The sequence below is a fragment of the Lissotriton helveticus genome, chromosome 10 (genome assembly GCF_964261635.1).
Source record: "Lissotriton helveticus chromosome 10, aLisHel1.1, whole genome shotgun sequence".
Lineage (NCBI taxonomy): Eukaryota > Metazoa > Chordata > Amphibia > Caudata > Salamandridae > Lissotriton > Lissotriton helveticus.
In genome coordinates, this window is record NC_136071.1 from 599,765,767 (window position 1) to 599,791,730 (window position 25,964).

General features: G+C 47.9%; 1 protein-coding gene across 1 annotated transcript in view; it reads right to left on the reverse strand.

Annotated features, from left to right (window-relative positions):
- Positions 1-25,964, reverse strand: part of CREBBP (CREB binding lysine acetyltransferase) — a 1,783,742-nt gene that overhangs the window by 1,553,964 nt on the left and 203,814 nt on the right. The window contains exon 3 of the mRNA XM_078663125.1: positions 13,093-13,269. Coding sequence (XP_078519251.1) covers positions 13,093-13,269 — 177 coding nt within the window. The remainder of the gene's footprint in view (positions 1-13,092; positions 13,270-25,964) is intronic.

The window sequence follows — 25,964 nt, forward strand, 5'->3', positions numbered from 1 at the left end:
ACATGAGGATGCAAACAATTACAAAGTCCTGAAGAGTGTCCTAATAGATGGGTTTGGCTTAACCACTGAACAGTAGAGGTTGAAGTTCAGAGACACCCAGAAGACATAGATACAGGACTGGACTGATTTTGTAGATTGTGCTACTAAGGCTCTGGAGGGTTGGCTACATGGCAGCAAAGTACATGACTTTACAGGATTGTATAATTTGATTATGAGGGAGCAGATCCTAAGTAATTGTCAGAACCAGCTCTTACACCAGCACCTGGTGGACTCTGATCTGACCTCTCCCCAAGAATTGGGAAAGAAGGCAGACAAGTGGGTCAGAACCAGGATTAGGCCTAAGAATCAGGACAGTAACCAGAAGAAGGAGTCTACCAAGCCTCAAGAGAAGGGTGGGGATAAAAGTAAGGAAAAGACTTCCCCAGGGCCCCAAAACTCCAAGAATGGGGGTGGGTCCCAAGACACTTCTTCAACTGAGAAAAAGCCTTATTGTTATGCCTGTAAACAGGTTGGGCATTACAAAACAGACAACTGTTGTCCCAAGAATAACAATAAAGAGAATATACATCCAAAGCCAGCTCCACCACCTCCTGTTACTGTCAGCAGTAATCCCCCAGGAAGTGGGAGCACACCCAGGAATCTGGGTGGGTTTACTTTTGGAGCTCAGGTGGACCCTGGCCTATCCAGGTCCCCATCACCCAATGATCTTGTTTATGAGACTGGCATGGGGTTTGCCAACTTCTCTGATTGCCCAAATACCTTGAGCAAGTATAGACAAGAGCCCATCATCAACGGTTTGAAAGTTGAAGCTTTTAGAGACACAGGGGCTAGCATCACCATGGTGGCTGATGGTATAGTCCCCTCTAAGCAACTTTTACCTGGTGCCACATACCAGGTAACAAACATTGATGGCATCAAAACAAATCATCCCATGGCAGTAGTAAGTCTCAGCTGGGGAGGTGTCATTTGCCCAAAGAGAGTGGCAGTGTCATCAAACTTGCCTGTAGACTGCCTACTTGGTAATGATTTGGAAATCTCAGCCTGGGCTGAGGTTGAACAGGAAATCCATTCTAGAATGGTAAATTCCAATGGAAAGGTTAGTGGGGCTGTAATGGCTACAGCCCCAATCCAAGATGTCCTTCCTGAAAAGGTTGGTAGGGCTGAGAAACTCTCTGCCCCATCTTTAGCAAAAGCTCTTCCTGAACAGAATAGCAAAGCTGTTATGATAACAGCAGAAACCCAAACTGAGTCTCCTCCTGAAAAGGTTGGTGGGGCTGTGATGGCCACAGCCCCAACTCAAACTGATATGTGCGTTGTGAAGCCTGAAATGATGGATAACTCCACACAAACTGAGAGCATGGAGGAGGAAGAGAAATCTCCCCCTCACCAGACTTTAGGACAGGATCAGCCTCCTCAGGGAACTGATCTTACCCCTGATGAAGGAACTGCCCCAGAGGTTGTTAGGCCTGGCCTGACAGAGCCTCTGATGGCGGTGGACCCTTCTCAGGTGGGACCCAGTCTGGAGCAGGTAACCTGCCCCTCTCTCCCTTGCCTTAGCCAGCCCAGGGCTGCAGAGGACAAGAAGGACAGTGAGACCCAGAGGGCCCCCTGTCAAATAAAGCACCCCCATCAACAGATTAGGGGCACCAAAACTAGTAGCCCTAGTGAGGTGAAAACTTTAAAAACTCCTGAGGGAGCCCCCTTAAAAACAGTTAGGGACCTCCCACAGAACGAGTCTGTTGGGCACAGCCAAACCTGGGACCCAAAGGGCCCAAACCTGAACTGTCCCCCCAGCAAGCCAAACAGAGGGACCCAGCCTCCAGCTTTAGGTAGCCAGAGGTTGACCCTGAGAGCACAGTGCAACTCAGTTAAAGAAAGAAAGGCACACATGGTGGAAGATAATTGGAGGAAGCTGAGCCCTAAATTAGTAGAGCCTCACTTCAGTACTCCATATCCAAACCAGCCTTTAACTTTGCATAAACACACCCAAGGTAGTGATTCCCTATGGTGGAGACCCTCTAATACCCCAAGGGTGAGGGACTGCTTAGTGGACCATGAGACAGGGGGTACCCATGCTAGTGCAGGTACTTCCTTATATGGCCACTCAGGCAATATAGGCTTACCTGGCCAAGGATAGCCTTATCTCCTTTCGTTTGGGGGGGGTTGTGTAGGAAGGTGGCTACCTGACTATGGTTACCCCAGATTTTTTGCCTGTGTTTAGCTGTTTTTTTTTTTACTTAGTTGACCTGGTTCCCTGCTAATCAGGGCCCCAGGCCATCTGCTCTCTCTGTAAACTGGATTCCATGTACCCTAGGTACATACCACAATTGGAAATGGACTCCTTGTCAGCCCCTGTATAATGCACTATAGGTGCCCAGGGCATAGGGGCCACCAAGGCCTACTAGGGGCTGCAGCATATCTTTTGCCACCCCTGGCTGGTTCTTAAATTGACACAACTGGCTGATCACTCAGCTGGGGTAAGGTGGTGTAATCACCCCTTACTTAGGTATAGTATACCTATATCTAAACCTATATCTGGACACATATAAACCTGTGAGCCACTCCTATGGAAGGCCTCATCAATCCTGGAGGCAGAGTGCGTGGTTTAATGTGAGATGGAGCTCTAGCATGAGCTGAGCCTGTCTGCAGCTGTCAGGAACAACTCCCTAAGCTGTTTCAGGATAACGCCATACCATATACTCTTAAGTGCCTTATAATCCTCGCGGTTATATAGCAACTCTGGTTTGGCTTTATCAAAACATGTCGTGTAAGGTGTCATACGATTTGGAATACTATCCCCTCGCCAGTTCTGGCGACGGGGATAGCATTCCACCCCTCTAGAGGGGTAAGACATGGTACTTTGCTTAAATGCGGGTAATTTCTAAAAGGGCCTTAGATCCACAAAATGGATGCCTCTGCCACAGACAAGAGTCTGACCCCCTGAAGCTGACCGAAACTCAGCCAAATGGGGCCTGGACAAAGGGTTTCCTGTCGCAGGAGGGCGTCACCACCCTCCAGACAGGAGATAGTGGATTGTAGCAGGGAGGTCTGAAAGAAACCAGACACTGCCTGGGGCGCACAAGGCTGCCCCTTGCATAATCCGGCCAAACCGGTTCTGGGGCACTCCAGCCCTCGTGCCAGGGCGGCCTGGATCAAAGGAAAGGGGTGTATCCACCCCCTTCCTGGGTCCCACCCATAGGAGGGGACCTAGCCGGTAATCCAGCCCCCAAAATTAGTATAAGACTGGGAGCAGTGCCAATGCACTTCAGATTATCCTGAAGAAACATAAGAAACGAAATTCTGGACCCTTCGATATCCTACTCGACGTAGAAGCCCGAAGAATCTCCCTTGTGGTCAAGGAGTGACCACCCTGTGCAAACAGGCACCATCCAGCTAGCGACGTCTCCTTTGTTGCAGTTCCCGCCGGAACTCGAGCGACAGAGATCGACGAGATCAAGCTTGCCTGCTTTCCAACAGCCCGATCCACAGTCCCTGCAGAGCTGAGACCCGTGGAGGCGACCGGAAGCGTGGGGCACGCCATCTTGAATTGACCACGAGACGCTGACCGTGCAGCCCAAGAGTGACCCTCGAAGCTGTACACCGGGGTTTGAGAAGCCCCAACCCTGAGCCACACTTGCACCGAAGTTCAGCCCTCCACACTCGACGAGTGCTGCGTGGGGCCCTTCTGCTTCTTTTGGCTTAACGCGTTGGCCCGGTCACTTGCCAGCCGGCTAGTGGCCCCTGTGCCGACGAAAACTCGAAATCGACCTGTGAATCTGGTTGCTCCAGATCTGCACCAGCTCCCCTGAGAAGGAGCCCCCACTCTGACCCTCCTGGTTCGAGTGAGAAGCAATCTCCCGGTTCCACGTGGATTGCTTTTGCCAAGTGTTGTTTGCTCCAATCTTGAAGCCGACAGCGCCGACGGCGAGAGCCTGCGTGGGACAGATCGTGACCTGCTCCTGGACGTCGTAGATGCCCCAGAGCCCACGTGACAGCGGAGAGAAGCACCTCAACAGCGACCTGATTGCGCCCGACATTGCCTGGTTCCGTCCTGGTTCCACCCTGGTCACTGCTGAGTGACCCAGACTCTGTCCCCTCTGCTTTCAGGTACTTTTCGACTCGAGTCCACCCTTGGACTCCACCGGACACTTTTCTTTCACCCCGCCTGCAGCCCTTTCAGCTTCAAGCACCACGAGCCTGCGTGACGAAACCCGACTCAACTTCGACCCTGTGCACCCGCTTCCTGTGGGTGAGGTAACTTTGCTCCGCCGGTGTTCCCACACTGGTACACATCTCTAGGGTCTGTGTCTTAAGTTTTGTTCCTCTAGGTTCAGCGGAAGTGTCCTTAAACTTTAACTTTGTAACTTTTACGCACCATTGGTTAACATTGGTGCATGCGTGCGCTTTCCGCACTGCTCCCGAATCCCGTGGGCCTCTCCCGACTTCAGCACTGCTTGTCCTGACTGCTCCCAGCGATTCCCTAGGCCCTAGGCCTAACCACTGTTCGATTGGTATCTCTTATACCACTTGTTTAGTATATGGTTTGAGTGGCCCCCCGCCCTCATCCATAATTGTGCAACTTTGTATGTTTAAACTGTGCTTTTGATTTAACGCTTGTGCCCCTTTATTCATAAAGAATACTGGGGATTGTTTTTAGTAATAAACACATATATTTTTATAATATATACTTGTGTGGTGTCCTTTCATTTGATATTACAGGATTGTATGTGGTAAAACAGCTCGCTTAACACGACCTCTTAAGTTAAGCCTTTAGGCTGCTTAGTCCATGCTACCCCTAGGATAGCTTGTCTAACAAGGTTGACTTACAACCTGACACCATAAGGGATTGTTTGGTCTGATAATAGGTGGTTCCAGAATTGGAAACATCACCTATCAGGCCAACTTCTCACAGCGAACTAGAACCGAACCGAATCAGTTATCAGAGCGCTTTACATAGCACCAGTTACGTTACATGAGGACACACTTTCATTTCTTAGGCACGGTTGGAAGGAATAGGGTAGCGGGACAGTCTCAGTATTAGGCCAGTACGACGCGTACCCTGCGCACAGCTCTCAATCCTCGAGCCGGGGGATACGGGAGATGGAGGTCGTACTGGCTGCTCTACTCACTTCTTCTCGAGCCAGATCGTGTTGGTAGCGTCGATGGTCCAGCCGGACCAGAGTACTCCTCGAGCCGCGACGACGTCAGCAGGGCTCCAAGGTTCCAGTTCCTTCTTCACGAGGATGAGCCGTGTCAGCAGGGCTCGGGGTGTTTCAACGAATGTCCTTAGAGTTCAAGGATGAGCCGCGACAGCGTTAGCAGGGCTCGCCAAGTTCACACGTCCAGTCTTCTCCCCAAGGGTTGAGCCGCGATCAGATCAGCAGGGCTCTCTTGTCCAGGATACAACTGCCCGCTTTCCGTCGGCTATTCCATCTGCAGACATACCTTTTAAACCTTTGACATCCGAGGAGTTGCACTCTTTTCCGAATCTAACATCTGAAAGCCTTGGTAAACTGGCTTGCCAAGTGAAGTCGGGGTCCCCAGTGGATCCGCTCTGTCCGGCTGTGTTCAAAGACCTAGCTGTGCATGACATCTCACCGCTATGTTCTTTGATCAATACGTCGCTTACATCCGGCGTCGTTCCACACAAGTGGAAACAGGCCATGGTCCGGCCTATTCTCAAGAAACCTAACCTGGATGGTAGCAAGCCCGAAAGTTATCGGCCAATTTCACTCCTGCCGTGGCCTGCCAAGGTGACTGAGGCGCATGTCAACGCGGTCCTCTCGGAACATCTACACCAAGCCGATATCCTTGATATGACGCAGAATGGGTTTCGGGCGGGTCATAGCACGGAGACGGCTCTACTGTATATGGTGGAGCATTTGCGCTCCGTGCTCGATGCGGGTCAAACGGCGGCGCTGGTGCTATTGGATCTGAGCGCCGCCTTTGACACCGTATCGCACCCCATCCTTCTGCGTCGTTTAGAGGAGGCTGGTGTCACCGGCATCGCTCTCCAATGGTTCAGGTCTTTTTTAGCCAATCGGACCTTTAGCGTGACCGTCCCACCGTATCAGTCCAAATACCATCCGTTGGATCTGGGGGTCCCCCAAGGCTTCTCGCTGAGTCCTACGTTGTTTAACATATACGTAAGGCCGCTGGCTAAGGTTGTCCGGCAATGGGGTATGACAATGGTGTCATACGCCGATGATACCCAGCTAGCGGTCACGATCAGCGGGGATGCTGATGTGGATGCACCCAGATTCCAACAAGGACTGCGGGCGGTCGCTGGCTGGATGACGTCCAACTGTCTCCAGCTGAACGCTAGTAAGACCGAGGTCATGATTTTTGGCAAACAACCGGAACTTTGGGGAGGGAGATGGTGGCCAGGGGACTTGGGTCTTACACCTACCCCAGTCTCTGAGCTTAAAAACCTCGGGGTATGGTTGGATCCTTCCCTTACGTTTGCCTGTCATACCAAACGTACGGCGGCCTGTTGTTTTGGCATTCTACGGGGGCTCCGTCCTGTGCTTAGGTTTTTTGATGCCGCCACCAGGCAACTCGTGATCCAAGCCACTGTCATCTCTAGGCTGGATTATGCGAGCTCCCTATTGGCAGGCCTGAACCAGGCAGAAATTGGACGCCTGCAGCGGATCCAGAATGCCGCAGCTAGATCGGTGGTGGGGTTACCTAGATCGTGCCCCACTTCCAATACCCTGCGCTCGCTGCACTGGCTCCCGGTGGCTCAGCGGATTCAGTTCAAGGTCCTCTGTGTTGCCTATAAAATACTCAAGGGGTCTCCGGCCATGATTCTTTCCAAACTTCTGGTTCATTATATTCCAGCGCGAGCTTTAAGATCTGCTGATTTAGAACTGGCTGTGGTTCCTCGTTTTAAGCGGAGTAGAGCTGGCGGACGTTCCTTCCAAGTCCGTGCAGCGGTGCTTTGGAACTCCCTTCCCCCGGCGATTCGCGCCCTTAGGGACCTGTTTTCCTTTCGCCGTGCGGTGAAAACCTTCTTGTTCCCTTAGTTTTAAATTTTTCTGTTTGTTGTCACGTTGTGTTGTGCTGCTACCTTGTCGGGCGCCAGGACGCTCCTTTGCTGGAGCATCTGTGCGCCTAATAAAAGCGCATAACATAACATAACATAGTTCTTGGGCGGGCCTTGATATAGCCCAGTGGCCCTTTGATGTCCGGACCCTCGCAGGCGGAGATCTCATGCCTCGGGGCTGGTCGTATGAGTCTTCCTTCGGCTGGCTCTTTGATCCTTTGGAAGATGCTTCCGGGGATTCCCAGATGCCCAGCAGGGTCTGGAGCCAGCTCTCGGGGAGGCCAGGGGTGCGATCGAAACCAGCCCACAGGGGAAGGCCAGAGGTGTGAGAGGAAACCAGTCTCCCAGGGGAGGCCGGAGGTGTAATCGAAACTCTTTGGTCCTATCTCACTCAGGAAGCCCTCTACCCCCCCAGCCGGGCATGGCGCGTCTGAAGCCTAAGTTTCGCTAGGCCCGCAGTCAGGCAAAGGCTATGGAGTCAGGAACCTCGGGAAGGGTAATGGCGGCCAGTGGCCCTGTGGGGTGATGTAGGTTCTGGGCGCCCGGTACCGGGAGGAGCATGCGGGGATGGTCGTCCGTTGGTAGGGTCGTGTAGGGAGCGGGGCGGACAGGGAACGGGACGACCAGGGGTTTTGGGGTGCAGGGCTGAGCTAACGGGGCGCTGAGGAACGGCGGGAACCACGCCACGAGGCCAGGTCCAACACCCACTGACACTCCAAGTTCAGATAGAAGGAGATAATGGCTGAAAGATCATGGTCCTACAAATTCGCCACCTGGAATGTGCGAGGGCTTGGTGCGATCCAGAAAAGGCACCGGATCCACGCGTTTTTACTTAGACAACATGCACAGATTACATTCTTACAGTAATCACACCTGAACACAGCAGAGGCGCAGACACTTAGGAAACGATGGAGAGGTACTATATATTCCACAACATACTGTGCCTTCTCTAGAGGGGCAACCATCTGGGTCCGACATGGGACGCCCTTTGTCGAGATAGAGAGGAGAGTGGACGATCAAGGGAGATACATTATGGTGAAGGGCACGCTAGATGGTACGTTGTTAGTTATAGGCAGTATATACGCCCCGAACTTCGACCAAGAGGTATATCTGAGTAAAGTGAGTAGAGTGTTGTCCGACTGGGCCGACATCCCCTGGATACTGGGAGGGGACTGGAACATGATTTTAGACATTGACCTAGATAGGTCACACCCCCCCCCTGCAACTGGTTGGGGTCACAAAATTGACGGAGGCGTTTACGGCTTTGGCTGCGGGCTGGGGTCTAGTGGATGCATGGCGGGGGCTACACTCGACTCATAAGGAGTACTCTTATTATTCCCCCGTACATAACTTGCACACACAAATAGATAGGTTTATGTGCTCTAGCTCCTTAATGACGAAGACTGGCAGTATGGAATACTTAGCTAAAACTTTTTCGGACCATAGACCACTGACACTTGACCTCCTCTGGGGCAGAGTACCGAGCCCGGTGCCTACCTGGAGACTCGACCCACTGCTCTTGGAAAACGGCCCTTTTCGAACCTCCCTGTCCAATACCCTACACAGTTATTTCCTTGAAAATTGGGATTCTGCGACGTCCAACGGCTGAGACTATTCCAGGTGCCAAATTGTGCTTTCAGGCCCACCTAATATTGCCTGACACAGCACCAGTACCTATTGGTGCCAAGCAGAGCTCCTGCTTTCATAGTGTCGGTGGTGGTTACACTGGTCCCCTATTTCCCCAATTATCATTTGTATCTCAGTCCTTCGATGTTGGTAAAAGGGTCACGGAGAGTACAAAGAGGAGGAGTCCTCTAAGTTCTACCCCTTGGACGATGAGTTTTGCGAAGCAGTGGATGCCTCGATCCATAAAGCACTGGTGGCGGCCATATGCCCCTTCATAAGCGGTCTGATGGAGATGGGACACACTTGCACGGCCCCTCAGACCATGCTAGATGATGCCCGCTTTATGCTGGGTGCCCCCTCTGCGCAGTTACATGCACCTAAGTGAAAAATTGAATCAGGAATGGATCTCAGTGCCTCAAGAGGCTTTTATCGTCCATCCAGCCCCTGTGGCTAACATTTGCCTTCCTGAGCCAGCCCCCATTATTAATTTTAATTTATAAGGAGCGACACCTACCCAAAAAGGGTTTCCCGGCACCGACTAGGGCAAGGAACAGATACTCGCTTACCGATTATCAATTAAAAAGCCACGTTTTTATAGATTCGCGAAATTGAGCATACACAGTTTCTTTCCGCATAGATGTGGGGAAAGAGTTCCATAAGGAGGGGGGCCAAGATATGTGAACGATCGGCCGTCCATCCGGGATAGTCGGACTCTAGGCAACTAGAATTTGTCTAGGGTAGATGAGTGAAGACAGCGCGAAGGCACATAGGGCTGAACTAAAGACTGCAGATACTGGGGGGCCACACCGGTTTTGATTTTAAACATGCAGCTCAGGGATTTGAACTTAATTTGGTTCTCTACCCTGAGCCAGTGAAGGTCTCGCAAGTTAACAGAGACCGCTCTAGGAACCCGGCAAAGCAGTCTTGAGGCTGAGTTCTGAACCATTTGTAGCCTACAAGTCACCTCCTTGTTGGTCCCCAGATAAAGAACATAACCGTAGTCCAGTCTAGAGGTGACAAGCGCCTTGACTAATGTTCTCTATGTATGCTCTGGCAGCATCCAAGTAATCTTTTTAAGACATTTAAGGATGGTAAAACATGTGGCAGCTACCTTAACTGCTTGAGTTTGTATAGTTTGGGGGGGGGGGGGGGGAGTCCATGATGACACCCAAGTTGCGAACTTGGCAGGAGGGCTGAGGAAGAGTACCCATCTCACTCGGCCAGTGCCAGGGGCTCCAGAGATCTTTATTTTTCTTTCCTCTCTTCAGGATATGGATATTAAAGGCATGTACTTTCTTTTTTATCTTGATTGCACAAGGTAGAACGAGACCAGTGGGTAAATGTTGAATGTTTTTACTACAAATAAAACCCGTAATGTCATTTTATTTTGTGTGTTAGACCAGACAAGTGGACGGTAAAGGCCAGTTCATTGAGGCATTGTAACTTTGGACTCCACTTTGTCGGTCTGTGGGGTATCTAACTCAACATTAAAATCCCACAACCCTAGGATGGAAGACTAATGGTCTGTAAATGGTGCGAACATTCTAGAAAAAGTCAAAATTGGCATTTGATGCAGCTTGGCAGTGCAGTTACCCTTTTATGCTCCTGTGCTAGGCTGCTTATTCACCTCTGAGCAAGCACTGATGTTAGACTTTAAAGCATGTACCCAATGTCAGACAAGTCGGAAATCTGGTTTGGAGCCTGTTGCCAGGCCCCAAGGGCATGCCCTCTCCGCCATTTATTTTTTCCCTACACTCCACTACCAGTTGGCAGCTGCAATGCTTCATTTTTGGTAAGACAGTAGGTGCAAGAATCAGAGGGCAGGTATGAATGAAAGGAGGTTTAACCCCCCTCTGCTTCAGGATGACATGGTTATCTAGAGTGGAGCAGATCTAGAAGACACCCGTCAATCCAAGAAAACAGTGTTTGAATGCAACTACTTAAAGATAGCCATGTATCATTTTGTAGGGAAAAGCCTTATAACAAATGAGAAGATACCAAGCAGAAGACAAGCCGTTGTTCACAAACCAGGAGGAGGAGTCACTATCATCTACAAGGAATCCATCAAATGCACAACATCCACAGAAAACGGCACCTCATTCATGGAACACCTGTACTTCCAGCTGCAAATATCAGAAAACGTAACCCTCACCTATCGACCTGTAGATGGATTTCCCTGGTGCTTATTGAGTTCTCATGTGGCTTAATTACCATAACATATATATTATTTTCGTTCCTTTCCATGAACATTCTTATTTTACTGAGAATTGTATAAAGGGGTGCAGCCTGCCCAGACAACTGTCACTCTAATATAAGGGTTGTACAACAAAGCTGTAAGCTAGGAGCAAGAGTGGTATTTAGGCATCATCAATATAGAGGCTGCAAAGAGAACTAGAAGAGTGAATACAAAATGTCGGGCTACTCCGTCCTTTTTATAGTTTTAGAGTGCAGAAATATATTAGGAGGATGATAAATACTGCCTACCAAATGCAGTTAACACCAATAATTAAAAGATAATTAAATAATAGAGCCTTGTGGTGCATGGATGCAGTGTGGTAAACTCAGGTATACAGCCTTAAGAAACACAATAGTCTGGTTATTCTTCATTTGACACTAAGATTGCAGAAATTCAGAATTTTACAGATCTGTGCGATTTATTTACAATGTTTAAAATATTTTTTACACAAACTTGTCAAATGCTTAATCAAGGTTATATTCCTTTCCAAATTGGCGAGAATGTATGGTAGTATCAGAAGTTAAATTTAATATTCCTATCCAAATTGGCTGGAATGAATGGTAGTATCTGAAGTTAAATTGATAGACATACAATCTATTTTAAGATATGTGTGGGCTAGTGGTTTTGCTACCTGGTGAATGCTAATGTAATGTAATTCAGGGCAAGTATCAGCCTGAGGCAATTCAAATCAATCTTCACAATGAGGACAATCGACCTCGATCCCGAAATACAAGGTTGATGTACCTTAAAATTGTCACCAAACCTCTACACAGATTCTTATTGATAAAATTCAGGTTTAATATGATTCATTACTCACAAGGTTGTTACCAATCTTGGGCTAAGCCAGAAGATGCCCCCCCTTGTGATTGTGACAAATTTTCTAATCAAGATTCCATGCATTTTATGATGTTTTGTGGGTTTTATGCTACCACAAGGAAAAAATATTTGATACCTGTCTTGAGAGAGGCTGGCTTTATTCAAGTCAGGCCCGCACTAATGTATCTCCAGATGCTGGGCAACACTCATATTTTCTTTAGTGTTGCAAGTTTCTTAGCGGCAGCATTTAGAAATAGGAACAAACGAGTTTCACTGAATGTTTTATTTTAATCATGGTATTGTTTTTATTGATTTTACCTTATGTACATACGATGTTTAAAGGCTAACTAGGGCTCACTTCTGTTCTTGTACATCAATGAATTGTTGATTTTTTACCTGTTTTGCAATTTTATTTGCCTTTTATGATTTTTTTAAAATCGAATAAAGTGTATTTTGACTGAAGAGGTTGATGTATGTGGACTAATATCTAATAAACATCTAAAGTCATACATAACTAAAGCACAACTGATTTCCTGTACCTTTCAAAGGCTTTACCCCCATATGATTCAGCATAATCTACAAAACAGAAACAATGTTACCTGGTAATGTTGATATATCCTGATGTACTTAACAGCACCCAAAAAACCCAGGGATATATTGAAACGTACAATTGTAAAAGGCTCACAAATCAGATTCTCACCAAAATTATTTACATTTACGACTATCACTGTGCAACCTAAAATTTGTGGATACAATTTACTACCTTTTCATACACCTCAAACCCTTGACCAAACTCCTGACAATCCGCAACTTTAAAATGTGCTAAATGGGCTCGACAAGAGACCGGCATCAGAGCTGATAGATAATATGAAATTACTAGCTCTGACCAAAGTTATCAGAGGTTGTACAAGTATCGAAAGGCAACCACTAAAAAACTTTAATATCCCGGTCCAACCAACCGTTTTGGTCAGGCAATTTCTTCATCTCCACAATAAAATACAAACCTATGAGTCAGCTCATAAGTACCAATGAATCAGATTTCGAGGAATAATACAAAGCAGCAATACTACTACCAAATCTTAGTGACGCAGATACCCCACTAGTGATACTCTGCAAAACATATCTTTTCACGACTTCTTTCACTTAAAGAGTATCTTCTTAGCCAGTGATCTAAGAATACTGGGGGTGAGGGGGAGTTTCTCCCCACATTCTGATCACTTTTCCACACTCAATATCTCAGAGTGTTAAGGTTTTCACAAGAGGACGTTGAGATCTTCATGAAGCACCAGAATAAACACGTTTCAACAAGTAGGTAATACTAAAGAAAGGCACGACTGAAAATGTTTCTGAAGTGCATACAGTAACTTACCAAATTTGGCACATTTGTAACTGAAGTAGTTTTAATGTCTGCAGGAAAGGGTGGCAAATTGTTGGTCATGACCGCTTTGTTTGGTAACTGGGGATTCACAACAGGAGCTCTGATCTGCTGCCCACTGGCTTGGGTAAAAGGTGATCCAAATGGACTAGTATTACCAGCCAACCCCATCTGTGAAAGAAATGAGAACACAATAATACAAAAAATATGGAAAATGTAGAATTAGTTGTCCAGGTAACTAAATCAAGTAGAGGCAGCCTAGCTGCGAATATCTGCAACAGCATGAAAATAATGAATAAGAGGACACTTGCTGCAAAACCAATTACTCATCCGTTAGAATGCTAAATGAAGCACGGATAAAGAGCTACCCAGATATGGAACCGCACTGAAAGAAGCAGCAAGAAGCGATTTGGTTTGCAGTTTGAACAAGGCTTTATCCTTGGCTGTACAGCTCACAAAATATAATTTGGAGAGAAAACAACTCAATTCAAAACTCAATGCTAAAGTCTCCCAGAGAAGAAAAGGATGTTGAAGCAACCCCCTGCATGCACCAATACTTCTCTAACTTTAACAAGTGATTATTTATTTTTGCAGGACAAGAAAAGCTAGCATACTGCTCTTAAGGTAGGTAAAGAAAAGGCAGCCTTAAATTGCAAATGCTTGTTTCCTGTGGGTATGCGCAAAAGTTGTCTGTTTTTTGTGAACCACTTTCTCAACATTCTCTCTGTATCAATATCATGAGCTATGTCAATGGCCTTCCAACAGCAGAAATGCTGGAATGTCAAGCACCTGTAATGTGGTGGAAACATCAATATGTCAGAAAATTTGAAGATCTAACACCTAGTGTTACTCAGTTGTGACTAAGTAACTGAAAACAGCCACTGGCAAAGCCAACAGGACCTGTTTGGCTGCCATTGCAGGAAATGTCTTCTGTCAATGGGGGGCAAAAAAAAGCAAATACATGTACGTAGACATATGTCACTAAGCATGAACATGACGTTTACTCCATGCCCGATAAACGGTAAATATAGGGAGGGTACATTTTTATTTTATTTGCGGGTTTGTATCGCGCTCGAATCGACTCCCGGAGGAGTATCTCTACGCCCTAGGAAACACAGCAAAACACAGTCAGAGGGGAAGCCAGAGGAAAAATTGATTAATTTTGTAACAAAAAGGTTTTGAGTTGCATTCTAAACTGCAGATGTTCTGAGCACTGTCTGAGAGCTAGAGGGAGCTTGTTCCATAGAGATGGACCAACCACAGGAAGAGCTCTGCCTCCGTGCCTGGCCTTCTTTGCACGGGGGACGCATAATATGAATTGATTGCTTGACCTAAGGGAACGTGCAGGGGTGTAGGGTATACATTTATTTTTCAGATATGCAGGACCTAGTCCGTTTAAGCGTTTGTGAATTAGACAACATGTCTTAAACTTCGTCCTCTGCCGGACTGACAGCCAGTGCAGTTTGTCCAAAAGAGGTTTGGACGCAGTTCGGGCGGGGGGGCGTTTAAGACCAGGCGAGCCGCAGTGTTCTGGATCACTTGGAGTTTGGCTAATACTCCCTCGTTTACAGATAGTAGCAAGCCGTTACAATAATCAATACGGCTAAGGACCAGGGCCTGTACCAATGTTTTCCTGATGGCGTCTGGGAGTATAGGGAAGATTTTGCGTAACAGGCTAATTACGTGGAAGCACGAGCCCACAATATGATTGCTATGTTGTTTCAGTGAAAGCTCCTGATCTAGGCGGACTACTAAGCTCTTTACAATCTGTTTAGGTTCGGGGACAGGTCCCAGATCATGTGGCCACCAATCTGGGGTCCAGAGGATCTTTGCCTCCCCGAACAACATAACTTCCGTCTTGCTTACATTACACTGCAGACAGTTTGATGCTGTCCACTGAGCCACTGCTCTCATGCCATGAGAAAAGGAGTTTTTAATCTCGTGGTGAGAGATTTAAAGGGAAAAAGGAGCTGTGTGTCATCCGCGTAAGACACAGGGATGAAACCATATGCTCGCATAATTCCAGCAGGGGTGCCACATAGATGTTAAAAAGGGTTGGGCTCAGACAAGAGCCCTATGGCACCCCTTTAGAAATCTCTACCTCCACCGATCGATATGCACCCATGGTGACACATTGGGTGCGGTTGGATAAGAAGCTCCTTAGGCAGGTCAGAGCCTTGTTCTCTAGACCGATGTTTTCCAGTCGGCTTGTCAAGATGTTGTGTGACACAGTGTCTAATGCCGCCGACAGGTCTAGTAGTACCAGGATGACAGAGTGGCCCCTATCCTGATACATATGTAGGTCGTCTGTAACTGACATCAGGGTTGACTCTGTGCTGTGTTTAGGCCTAAAGCCGGATTGTGAGTAATCCAGCCCTCCTGCCTGTTCAATATACATGGATAGGTGGCGATTCACATGTTTTTCAGTGAGTTTTCCTAGGAATGGTAGCAGGGATATAGGTCTAAGATTGGACAGGTCTGTCCATGGAATTGTGTTTTTTTTTCTAATGGGTCTACATCAGGGCCTAAGGACTTTGATTTAATTTCTGAATATCCTACCAGTCTCTATCATGGGTAGAGTTAAAATCATGAATATGGTGTTCTTGCCATTGGGCTTTTATACCGTACAAAATCCCCATGTGCCCATTCTCTTGGTCAACCTTTAAAGAACTGAATAGTCTACTTCTGGGTATGCAAGCAAAAGGATCAGGGTTCAATTGGATTCCTTGAAAAGAGAGAGAGGTCTGGAACTGTCCGATATGGAGCTATGCTATATAGCGACGCATCACCAAAAATCAGCACTCTGCTGCAATATGGAAGACAACTGGGAGAGCCCTTGAAAATACATCATTATCAGTGTGCATTATTGGGGGTAGGGGGCCTTTACACAGGGTAAAAACCCTCATATTGAGCATCTGGAGTCACTTGCATGGGAAACAGTAGTTAAGAGTTGTGAAATGGCCCCGGTTGCCAGATCGTTACAGATTTAGTGGCTACAATCATTTTACAAAATAAACCAAATCATTTCTAAGGCTTGATGGGGAGGTGCCAATCAATTGGGTCCCATACTCGACAGGAAAATGTATCTTCTTTGAGAAAAGCGGCAAGACACTAGAGGCAACTATGCAATTTATGCATTCGATGGAGTAATAGGTGGTGAGGGGTAATACCATAATTACACAGGAAGAAAATAGTGGATGCAGAATTGCATAATTCCAGTGGTTGTATGTGTATTTTAAAATGCAAATACCTTAATTTATTATAGTGTTCCTGTTACCAAGGTGTCTGGGTCACAGGAATATCTGGAGTTAATGGCAGAGGCATCTACTGTGATTGGGAATGCCTCTCTGTCATTCATGTAATCTGTCCCTCCATTTCCATCTGTGTAATGTATGGTCACTTTCAGTCAGTCAGTCAAAGAGCTTTTATTTCGGTTAAAAACCATAAAAAGACAAAATACATACAGCAAAAAAATGTTCATCATCAGATTAACATTAAAAACACATAAGAAGGAATAGCATCTTAGTAAATACAGGTTAAAATCTTAGTTGGAAAGTACAAAAATCTAAGCATCTCAAGACTACAGGGTTACCGATCAACCAGCCCAATTAGGGCAAGGTTGGTGGGGATGCCTGTTTTAAAATAGCACACCTTATGATCCACATAGATAAAAGAAATTTAGATGTACCAAGTACAGTCAAAAATTCAGTGTCGGTCTGGAGGATTCTAAACGCCTCCCTGTAATCCCTAATTCCCCTAGACCGACAGAGTAGTACTATCCATCTGGCTCTCGGCCAATGGTACGAGGGGCAGAAAAGTAAAACGTGCTGGGCTGTCTCCTTACCCCCCGAACACCCCGGGCAGATGCCAGACATCGGGGACGCGGGTTTTAACCATTTGTCTGTTATATCCCGTAGGGGAAGTGAACCATGCCTGAACTGGACATATAATTTCCTGGCTAAAGGGGGCTTTATGTCGTCCAGCCAGCTCTCAAATTTAGGATGGGCCTTAATTTCTAGGAAGGTTTTGGTTAGCCTGCCCGAGGAAGAGTTGGATATTAAAAGGGATGAACCGTACCCTCTCAGTGCCGCATTCAGATTTTTCCTAGGAAGCAAGGCACTGGACTCCTCGGGTGAGGACCAAAGATCTCCCCTGCCTATGGCCCGAGAAAGCTTCCGGACGTAATTGAGCCAGGAAAATGTCTCAGCTCCCCTACTATCTAGCAAATCCCATAGATCTTCCCTATAGCTCTCTAGTTCCGGGGTGGCCCAGAGGCGTCTCCAATATAACAGCGGACGGTTCGAAACGACGTCCTGTAAAGGGGCCAAACCCAGATCTATCCTAAGTGGAATAAGGGGAGTGCTCTGGGGGAGTCTTAAGAGGCGCCTCAAAAAGCTGTTCTCGGTGTGAATAAGGGGCGCAACATTAATATGCCCCCATATGTCCGAACCATCTAGCGCACCGGCTCTCACCTGGACTTTATACATTTCAACAGGGGGACCCACCAATTTAAGAGAAGATTCATTAAAAACTTTTAGGATGCCACCCGTGGATTGTGTGAGCTTAAGATTGGCTTTGGTAATATGCGGGGCCCAGTCCATTCTGTCGTTTATAGAGACCCCTAGATACTCAAAGGTGGACACCCGGTCCAAAGGCTTGCCCCCCAGGTGTGGATGGGGACAATTAGGGTATTTCATATTAAAAGCCATATACTTAGTTTTAGTAAGGTTGATTTCTAAATTCCTCAACTTACAAAACCCAGAAAAAGCCTCTAGAGTTCGCTGGATACCCCCCACTGTTTTAGACAGTAGGAGGGTATCATCAGCAAACATCAGAGCCGGTATTTTCCGACCAGCTAGGCTCAGGGAGTCGAGATATTTAGCACCCAACAAAAAGCAATCAAACCATTAATAAAGAGGGAAAATAGGGTGGGGGCTAAAACGCACCCCTGCCTCACGCCCCTTTCGACAGAAAACGGGGTAGACAGCTCACCTCCCCTCCCGTACCTAACCCTGGCATATGTGCCCTGATGCAGGCGCTTAAAAAGGTCACACAGATAAACTGGGGGCCCTCATCTCCTTGAGAACGATCCATAGCTTATCCCTCTGGACCAGGTCAAACGCGGACCGGAGGTCCACAAAAATCAGGAACAGGCTACCATCCCCAATAGTGACGGTCCTGCAGAAGACCAGCTGGAGCCTGAACAGCTGGTCAATCGTTGAAACCCTTGCCCGAAAACCTGCCTGCAGGGAGGTTAGGATGTGGTGGTCATCCATCCAACTTTCAATAGGAGGAAGGAAGACTAACATTTGAACCAAGGTTGGGGAAAAAACAAAAAAGGCAGCACAGTACTGCATAAAGATGAAATGCGTTACTTACCTGTAACAGCAGTTATCCAGTATTGGTGTCTTTCATGGATTCACATGCCTGAATCATTCCCCGTCGTCGAGACGGGAGCCTCCGGTACATAAAAAAGTAATGTCCTATAGACATACATAGAGAAAATAGGCCTAAGGGCCTCCCCTTAGTAGCCTTTCTTAGTCCTTATGTAAAAAGGACCAAACTCTCCTAGTCAGCCAATCAGCTCCGACCTCCCTCTAGAACCTTCCTGGGAGGAGCCTCAGTCCCTCAGATTTTCGTACGCACCCAGCTAGGTAGGCGTAATGTTGTCAGAGAGGGATGTGAGCCCTTCCCGGGGAGGCGGGAGGGTTGCATGTGAATCCATGAAAGACACCAATACTGGATAACTGCTGTTACAGGTAAGTAACGCATTTCTTATCCAGTATTAGGGGTGTCTTTCATGGATTCACATGCCTGAATCAGAATAGTTAGCAATCAGAAATGCACATTTGTGATGTAAATCAGTTCTGCAGTCATGTTAGACAATGCATATATCATCACATATAGTATCACAAGAGCAAGGAATGTGCATACCTGGATGGCGGGATGTAGGAAGGCTCACCTCACTGAAAGAGATGGCGAAGCACCGCTTGACCCACTGCCATATCCTTCTGAAGTTCGATATCCAGGCAGTAGTGGCTGGAGAAAGTGTGCGGTGACTTCCAGGTCGCCGCTCTGCCAATGTCCAAGATTGGCACCCCCGCGAAGAGTGCTGCTGACGTGGACATCGCCCTGGTGGAATGTGCAGTGACCTGATCAGTCAAAGGCCGTCCGGCCTGGTCATGGCAGAATGCAATCGTTGATGAGATCCATCTTGAGATGCTTTGTTTCGTGAGGGACAGGCCCATTCTTGGTCTGCTGTATGCCACGAACAGTTGTGAAGAGTTTCTGAAAGTCTTAGACTTATCTATGTAGAACCTGAGACATCTTTGAGATCTAAAGAATGTAGAGCCCTTCCTGCTGCGGTTGAAGGGTTCGCAAAGAAAGTTTGAAGGATTATTGGCTCATTGAGATGAAAGTCTGAAGGCACCTTTGGAATGAATTTTGGGTTCGGTCTCAGCACCATGCTAGCATTCCTGAACTGCATGTATGGTTCCTGAATGGACAGAGCTTGGAGCTCGCTCACTCTTCTGGATAGAAAACCGCCTGTAGCCCACTGACTCTTAGTGGGGATTTTTCACGAGACATACTTTGGGTCAGCTCCGTGTACTGGTTGAACGGATGTTTCATGAGCTTGGTAAGAACCACATTGAGATGCCAGGAGGTGGCAACATCCTTACTGGCGGGAAAGATCTATATAAACGTTTCAGAACTTGCTTAATCAACCCGCTTGACCAGAGCGATGGGCTCGTTTGAATTCTTTTATAACGAGATAGCACTGTTAAGTGTACTGTAATGGATAGATAAGGCAATATTTGCACCAGTGATGTGGAGAAAAGCATATTTCTGCGGTCGACACCGCAGACACAAAGCGCTTCCCTTTCCGGGAATATGTTCATGTGCTATCCGCACTTGCTCTGGCAAGAATGTCTACAGTCCTGTGGATTATTCCGATTGTGGAACTCTGAACTCAGTCTTGTGGATTATTCCGATTGTGGAACTCTGAACTCAGGGATCAGGCGACCAACCAGAGAGACTTCAGACCCTGATGTCGAACTGCATTATCGATCATAGTAAGCAGAGATAGATACTGCCGCCGGTGGATCGGCGGCTACAGGGATAGGTGGTGGAGTTCTGTGAACCAATGTCGCCTCGGCCCAATTGGGGCTATTAAAATCAGAATACAAGGCTCCACCAACCTTGTCTTGAGGACAATGGGAGCATCGGGAATGGTGGAAAGGCCTACGCAAAGACATTGCGCCATGCGGTTGGAGATGCATTCCCTAGCCAATTACTGAAGTGTGGGCATTCGGCTTTCATTCACGTCGCAATTAGATCCATTTGCGGCGTGTTTTATCTGGAGAAGATGTGGCCAATGATTTGTTGGTCCAGCTCCCTGTTACAATGGTTTCTGCCTGCTGAACGCATCGGTGAGCCCATTGTTCGTCTTATTCTTGGTAGGCAAGCTTAAAGGCCCAGGAAGACCGTCAGCAGTTCAGGCAGATTGATATGTAGTGTCTTCTCCATAGGAGACTACCTTCCGCATTTTGTGACGACGTGAGGAACCGCCGGAAGTAGGAGTGACAAGCCTTGAGACAGTTTTTGAGAGGATATTCCTCATTGTAGGACTCCGGCCATGTGAGGATTCCCTTTTATGTGGCAAGATGACCCTGTAGATTGTAACCACTGCTTCGATAGCGCCTCTTGTAGAGGTCTCGTTCGTAGTTGAGAGCGAGGAATCAGGAGGATACACTATCACTCTCTGATGGGAAAACCTTTGCTGACCGTGTGGCCAGGGTTATACCTAGGAAACTGATGTACCTAGGAAACTGATGTAGTGAGAAGGTTTCAGGACCGATTTTTCCTGATTGAGGATGAGATCCAAGCATCGAAAACTGAAAGCAGGCGTTGGGAGACCTGGACACGTCTTTTAAGGATGAAGCCTTGAGCAGGCAGTCCTTCAGAAACCGAAAGACTTGGTGTCCTAGTTATGTCGCTCCCAGGGAACTGTATTTCGTGAATATGTGTGGTGCAGACTTGAGCTCGAAAGGCAGAACGCGAAACCGTAAATGTCTGCCCACTACTGCAAATCGTAAGTACTTTTAGCGATTCCTGTGAAGTGGGATATGGAAGTAAACGTCCTGTTTGCTGGACCTCATGGATTACCATGCGAAACAACTGCCTCTTTTAGGAGGGTGTTGAAGTCTCTGAAGCCCAAGGTTGGTCTCCTCCTCTTATCTTTTTTCTGGATTTAAAAAGGAAGCGGGAACAAAAAAACCCTTTTCCCTTATGAGGAGGAGGTACTCTCGCTATAGCTCCTTTGAGGAGGAGGAACTCTCGCTATAGCTCCTTTCTACAGCATAATCCAGACGTAGATGCAGCTGTATATCTTGATATCTCCGCTGCCCGTTCCATGAGAAGACAATTTCTCAGAAGATGGGTGCTTGTTTTGCTATTGTCGGCGACTGAAGGCATTGTGGTCTACTCTGGCCTGAAGAGCAGGAAGATTGGAATTGATAATTTCCTTTGAGGGAAGACCTTCTTCTTCCTCCATTTGTACTAAAGGACAGGTTCATATACTGAGGAGTGTCCAAAGCTCTCGCATTGTCTGTTTCGTTAACTTTTCGTGCCAATAGTGACTGGCCCTCATCTGGCCTGTCCACAAACGTTGTTTGCACCTCAGGACGGAAAGGGCCCTCCTTGGATCCGCAAGACTGCTGGTCCAGCCACTTGCGGAACCCTGTCATAGCGATATTCCTCGCGCAGTCTATGGTTTAACGCCAATGCACCGCCTCTAGCGGAATCCACCTAACTTCCTCTTCGGATGAGTCTGGTAATTCCGGCTGGTATGGGGCCAGTGTGCCCACAATTTTTCCATGCTAGCGTACCAAGAGCGCTAGAACGTTCACAGAGGAAAACCTGTTCGTAAGGTTGTCCACTCTTAGACCCTCCTTATCAGGAGGAGGTGACAACGGGGCCGAAGGATCCCCGGAGTTTTTCTAGGCCGCCTGTGGCACTACGGAGTCCGGCTTAGAAAGTTCCTGTTAAGCACGCCGGTGCTGTATCTGGCGCCTTATACTTCTTCTCCAACGGAGGGATCACCAGTGATACAGAGGAGGGGTACTACCGGACCCTTACCTCTTCTGACTATAGGTAATGGATAACCCGTATTGACCTTACTGCCTTCTTTTAGGGTTCTTTGAAGACGTACAAGAAGCAGGCCTGTGCTTGAGAGGTCATGGAGATCTTAAAACGTTGAGCAGCTCTCCATACCACCTTAGAAGAGATTCCAGAAGTGGTGGAGTTCCTTCTTCGTCGATGAATCCGTCGACGAGGTTGCCGTCATAGACTATGCCATCGTAGACGCGCAGTCATAGATGACCATACCCCCTTAAAAGAGATTACAGACTTGGTGGATTTCCTCCTTCGTTGACGAGTTCGTCGACAAGATCTCCGTCAGAGAGTATGCCGTCGTAGACGAGCAGTCATAGATGAGGCCGTCGTAGACTACTCGTAGACAAGGCCGTCGACGCCGTCGTAGACTAGCCTTCGTAGCTGAGTCCGTCGTAGATGAGGTCATCATAGACTAGACCATCCTAGACGAGGCTATCGTAGACGAGTCCCTCGTAGACTAGGCCATCGTAGACGAGGCCCACGTAGACGAGGCCCGCGTAGATGAGGCCATCTTAGGCTAGGCCATCTTAGAGAAGGCCCTGGTCGACCAGACAGGCTGTCATAGACGATGTCGTCAATGACTATGCCGCCGTAGACGAGTCCTCGAAGATGAGCCTACGTAGATGAGGCTATCGTCGATACCGTAGACAGGGCGTCGTAGGCGAGCAGTCGACTCCTTAGACTAGCCCTTGTAGACGAGGCCGTCATAGACTAGGCCGTCGTAGACTAGGACATCGTAGACTAGGCCATCGAGCACTAGGCCTTCGTAGACGACTAGGCCATCGATCATTAGGCCTCCATAGAGTAGGCCAGTAGACTAGGCCATCGTAGACTATAGATTAGGCCATTGTAGACTAGGTCCTCGTAGACTAGGCCCTGTAGACTAGGCCCTGTAGACGCTGTAGACAGGCCGCCGTAGACAGGCTGCCGTAGACAGGCTGTCATAGACGCGCCGACGAAAATGCGCCTTTGTAGATGAGGCCATCATCGTAGATGAGGCCATCATCGATACCGTAGACAGGCCGTAGACATGCCGAGTAGTCTTCGTAGACGAAGCCATCATTGATACCGTAGACAGGCCTTCGTTCCGAGAGGCTGTCGTCGATGGTTGCGTCGCCGACGTCGATGGTCTCGTCGTCGACGGTCTTGACGTCGACGGTCCTCGCCGTCGACGGTCCTCGTCGTCGACGGTCCTCGCCGGTCCTCGCCGTCGACGGTCCTCGCCGGTCCTCGCCGTCGTCGCCGGTCCTCGCCGTCGTCGCCGGTCCTCGCCGTCGTCGCCGGTCCTCGCCGTCGTCGACGGTCCTCGCCGTCGTCGACGGTCCTCGCCGTCGTCGACGGTCCTCGCCGTCGTCGACGGTCCTCGCCGTCGTCGACGGTCCTCGTCGTCGTCGACGGTCCTCGTCGTCGACGGTCCTAGCCGTCGACGACGGTCCTAGCCGTCGACGACGGTCCTCGCCGTCGTCGACGTCGACGGTGTCGAAGTCGACGTCCATGGTGTCGTCGACGGTCTCGTCGTCGATGTCCTCGTCGTCGACGCTCTCGACGCTCCAATCGTCGACGGTGTCGCCGTCGACGTCTATGGTCTCGTCGTCGACGTCATCGTCGACGCTATCGTCGTCGCCGACGCTCTCATTGTAATGATGATGGTTTAGACATCGATGGCTTCTTAGGCTGTACCTCAGGAGGTATAGACGACGCCTTTCTGAACGATCCTATGACCAGAGGAGGGGATATAGACGGCTCATACGTCGTTTATTTTGTCCGATATTTCTCCAAAGCAAGTCCTTTACTCTCCTTTCCCACAGAGTGGGGAGATCCTTGAAGGACTGCGCCCGGAAGACCCCTGAGCGGTCTTTTTTGGGGCCTTCTCAGGATGGTACCCTGAGGAATGAGTCTGAGGAGATTCTCTATTGAGGTCTCCTGGACTTTGAGGGCAACACCACATCGCAGTAACTGGAGAAAATAAATAACCTCCTTTCTGGCCTTAACCATATTAACAGCCTCTGTTCACGACCCTTCAAAAGTCACTTGAAAAAGCAACATACCTTGTAGCCTTTGGTCTGTGAGTGTGAGGAACCGAGCAGAGCCACCTCTTGGAACAAGAAGTGCAGGCTCCAAACAGAATTCTTCCGTTCTTTCCCTTGTTAAACCTTCTTTAAAGAAAGTATTTGAAGATAAAGAATGTATTTGAAGATAATCCATAGTAGAAAAGCCAAATTAAGTGAAAAAAACACAGAATCTGAGCAGAGCTCAGAGGAGACTCCCTTAGCACAACGTGCGGTAGAAAATCTGAGGGACTGAGGCTCCTCCCAGGAAGGTTCTAGAGGGAGGTCGGAGCTGATTGGCTGACTAGGAGAGTTTGGTCCTTTTTACATAAGGACTAAGAAAGGCTACTAAGGGGAGGCCCTTAGGCCTATTTTCTCTATGTATGTCTATAGGACATTACTTTTTTATGTACCGGAGGCTCCCGTCTCGACGACGGGGAATGATTCAGGCATGTGAATCCATGAAAGACACCCCTAATACTGGATAAGCACAGTGCTGCACTGGTGGCAACAAATCGTACAGGGCTGCATGTGCTAAGAATGATGTGATGTCATCGGCTGCACTTGCCCTAAAAACGATGTGCTATTCCAGCGCTTTTGTGTTGCCACCTGGAAATTAATAGTCTCTTCTGTGAGATTTGTACTGAAGGGTGATATTTGTACTGAAGGAACACCCACAGTACACATTTCTATGCGGAGAGAACGACCTAGCGGTAATCTTGGTAAAATGTATAATTTTGGAGACATTACACTTCTTGTGCATGGAAGGATCACGTGATATTCAGCTTGCCCATTGTTTGTCCCTAGGTTGCTTTACAGCTCGATTTCCATGTAAAGCCAGTTTGTGCTTCTTTACAAGCTGCGACTTTGTTGGAACCCTAGAGGTGCTGCATGGGCTCTGTCCTTTATGCCTACTTTGCATAGTTTTTAAATTGCTTTGTACAACGTGACACATGGGCACATTGACTTGGTAAATGAAAATGTGCGTTCCTTAGTGCTGAAGCACACAGCTTGTGTTCTACCACACTGAAGTCTGTCTTGTGGTTTGGACCCACTCACAGGGTATTTTGATGTTTCTGCCTCCAATGCGACTTTTCATTGTTTGTGCCAGCACAAGGCCGTGTTCTGGTTTGTGCCTTCTCACGGGTTGTTGGATTATGGTAAGCATTTACTCACCGATTACGTATGGGTTTGGCACCGAACACTGTTGTGCAAGAGTTTTGGGGGTGCACACACGCAGGCTGCGGCCACAAGTATTTAGTCTGTGCTGTGTTCCCATTCAGGGGCTGTTTTTTGTACCACCACTTAGACTTTATGTGGATCAAGCCTGCAAGCAGATAGTCTGTGACCACACGTAGGGAGTTTATCATTTGAGTGTGCCTACTCTCTCTTCCTGAGGAAGTGACTGTTGTGTTTTATGTTAATGGCGAATTGTGCTCCGTGTCCAAATTAACAACTCTCTAATTTATTACTTGAAAAGAGAACTCCGCTTACCTACTTTGGAACCTCTTTGCTAAAAGTAACATTACGTTTTTGTTTTGCTATGCTTTTTAGGAGGAGCAAATATGTATTGCACGCTGCATCTCTGCATAAGATCCACAAGTCTAACAGTACATAATCACTAATAATATATGTGCCACTTAT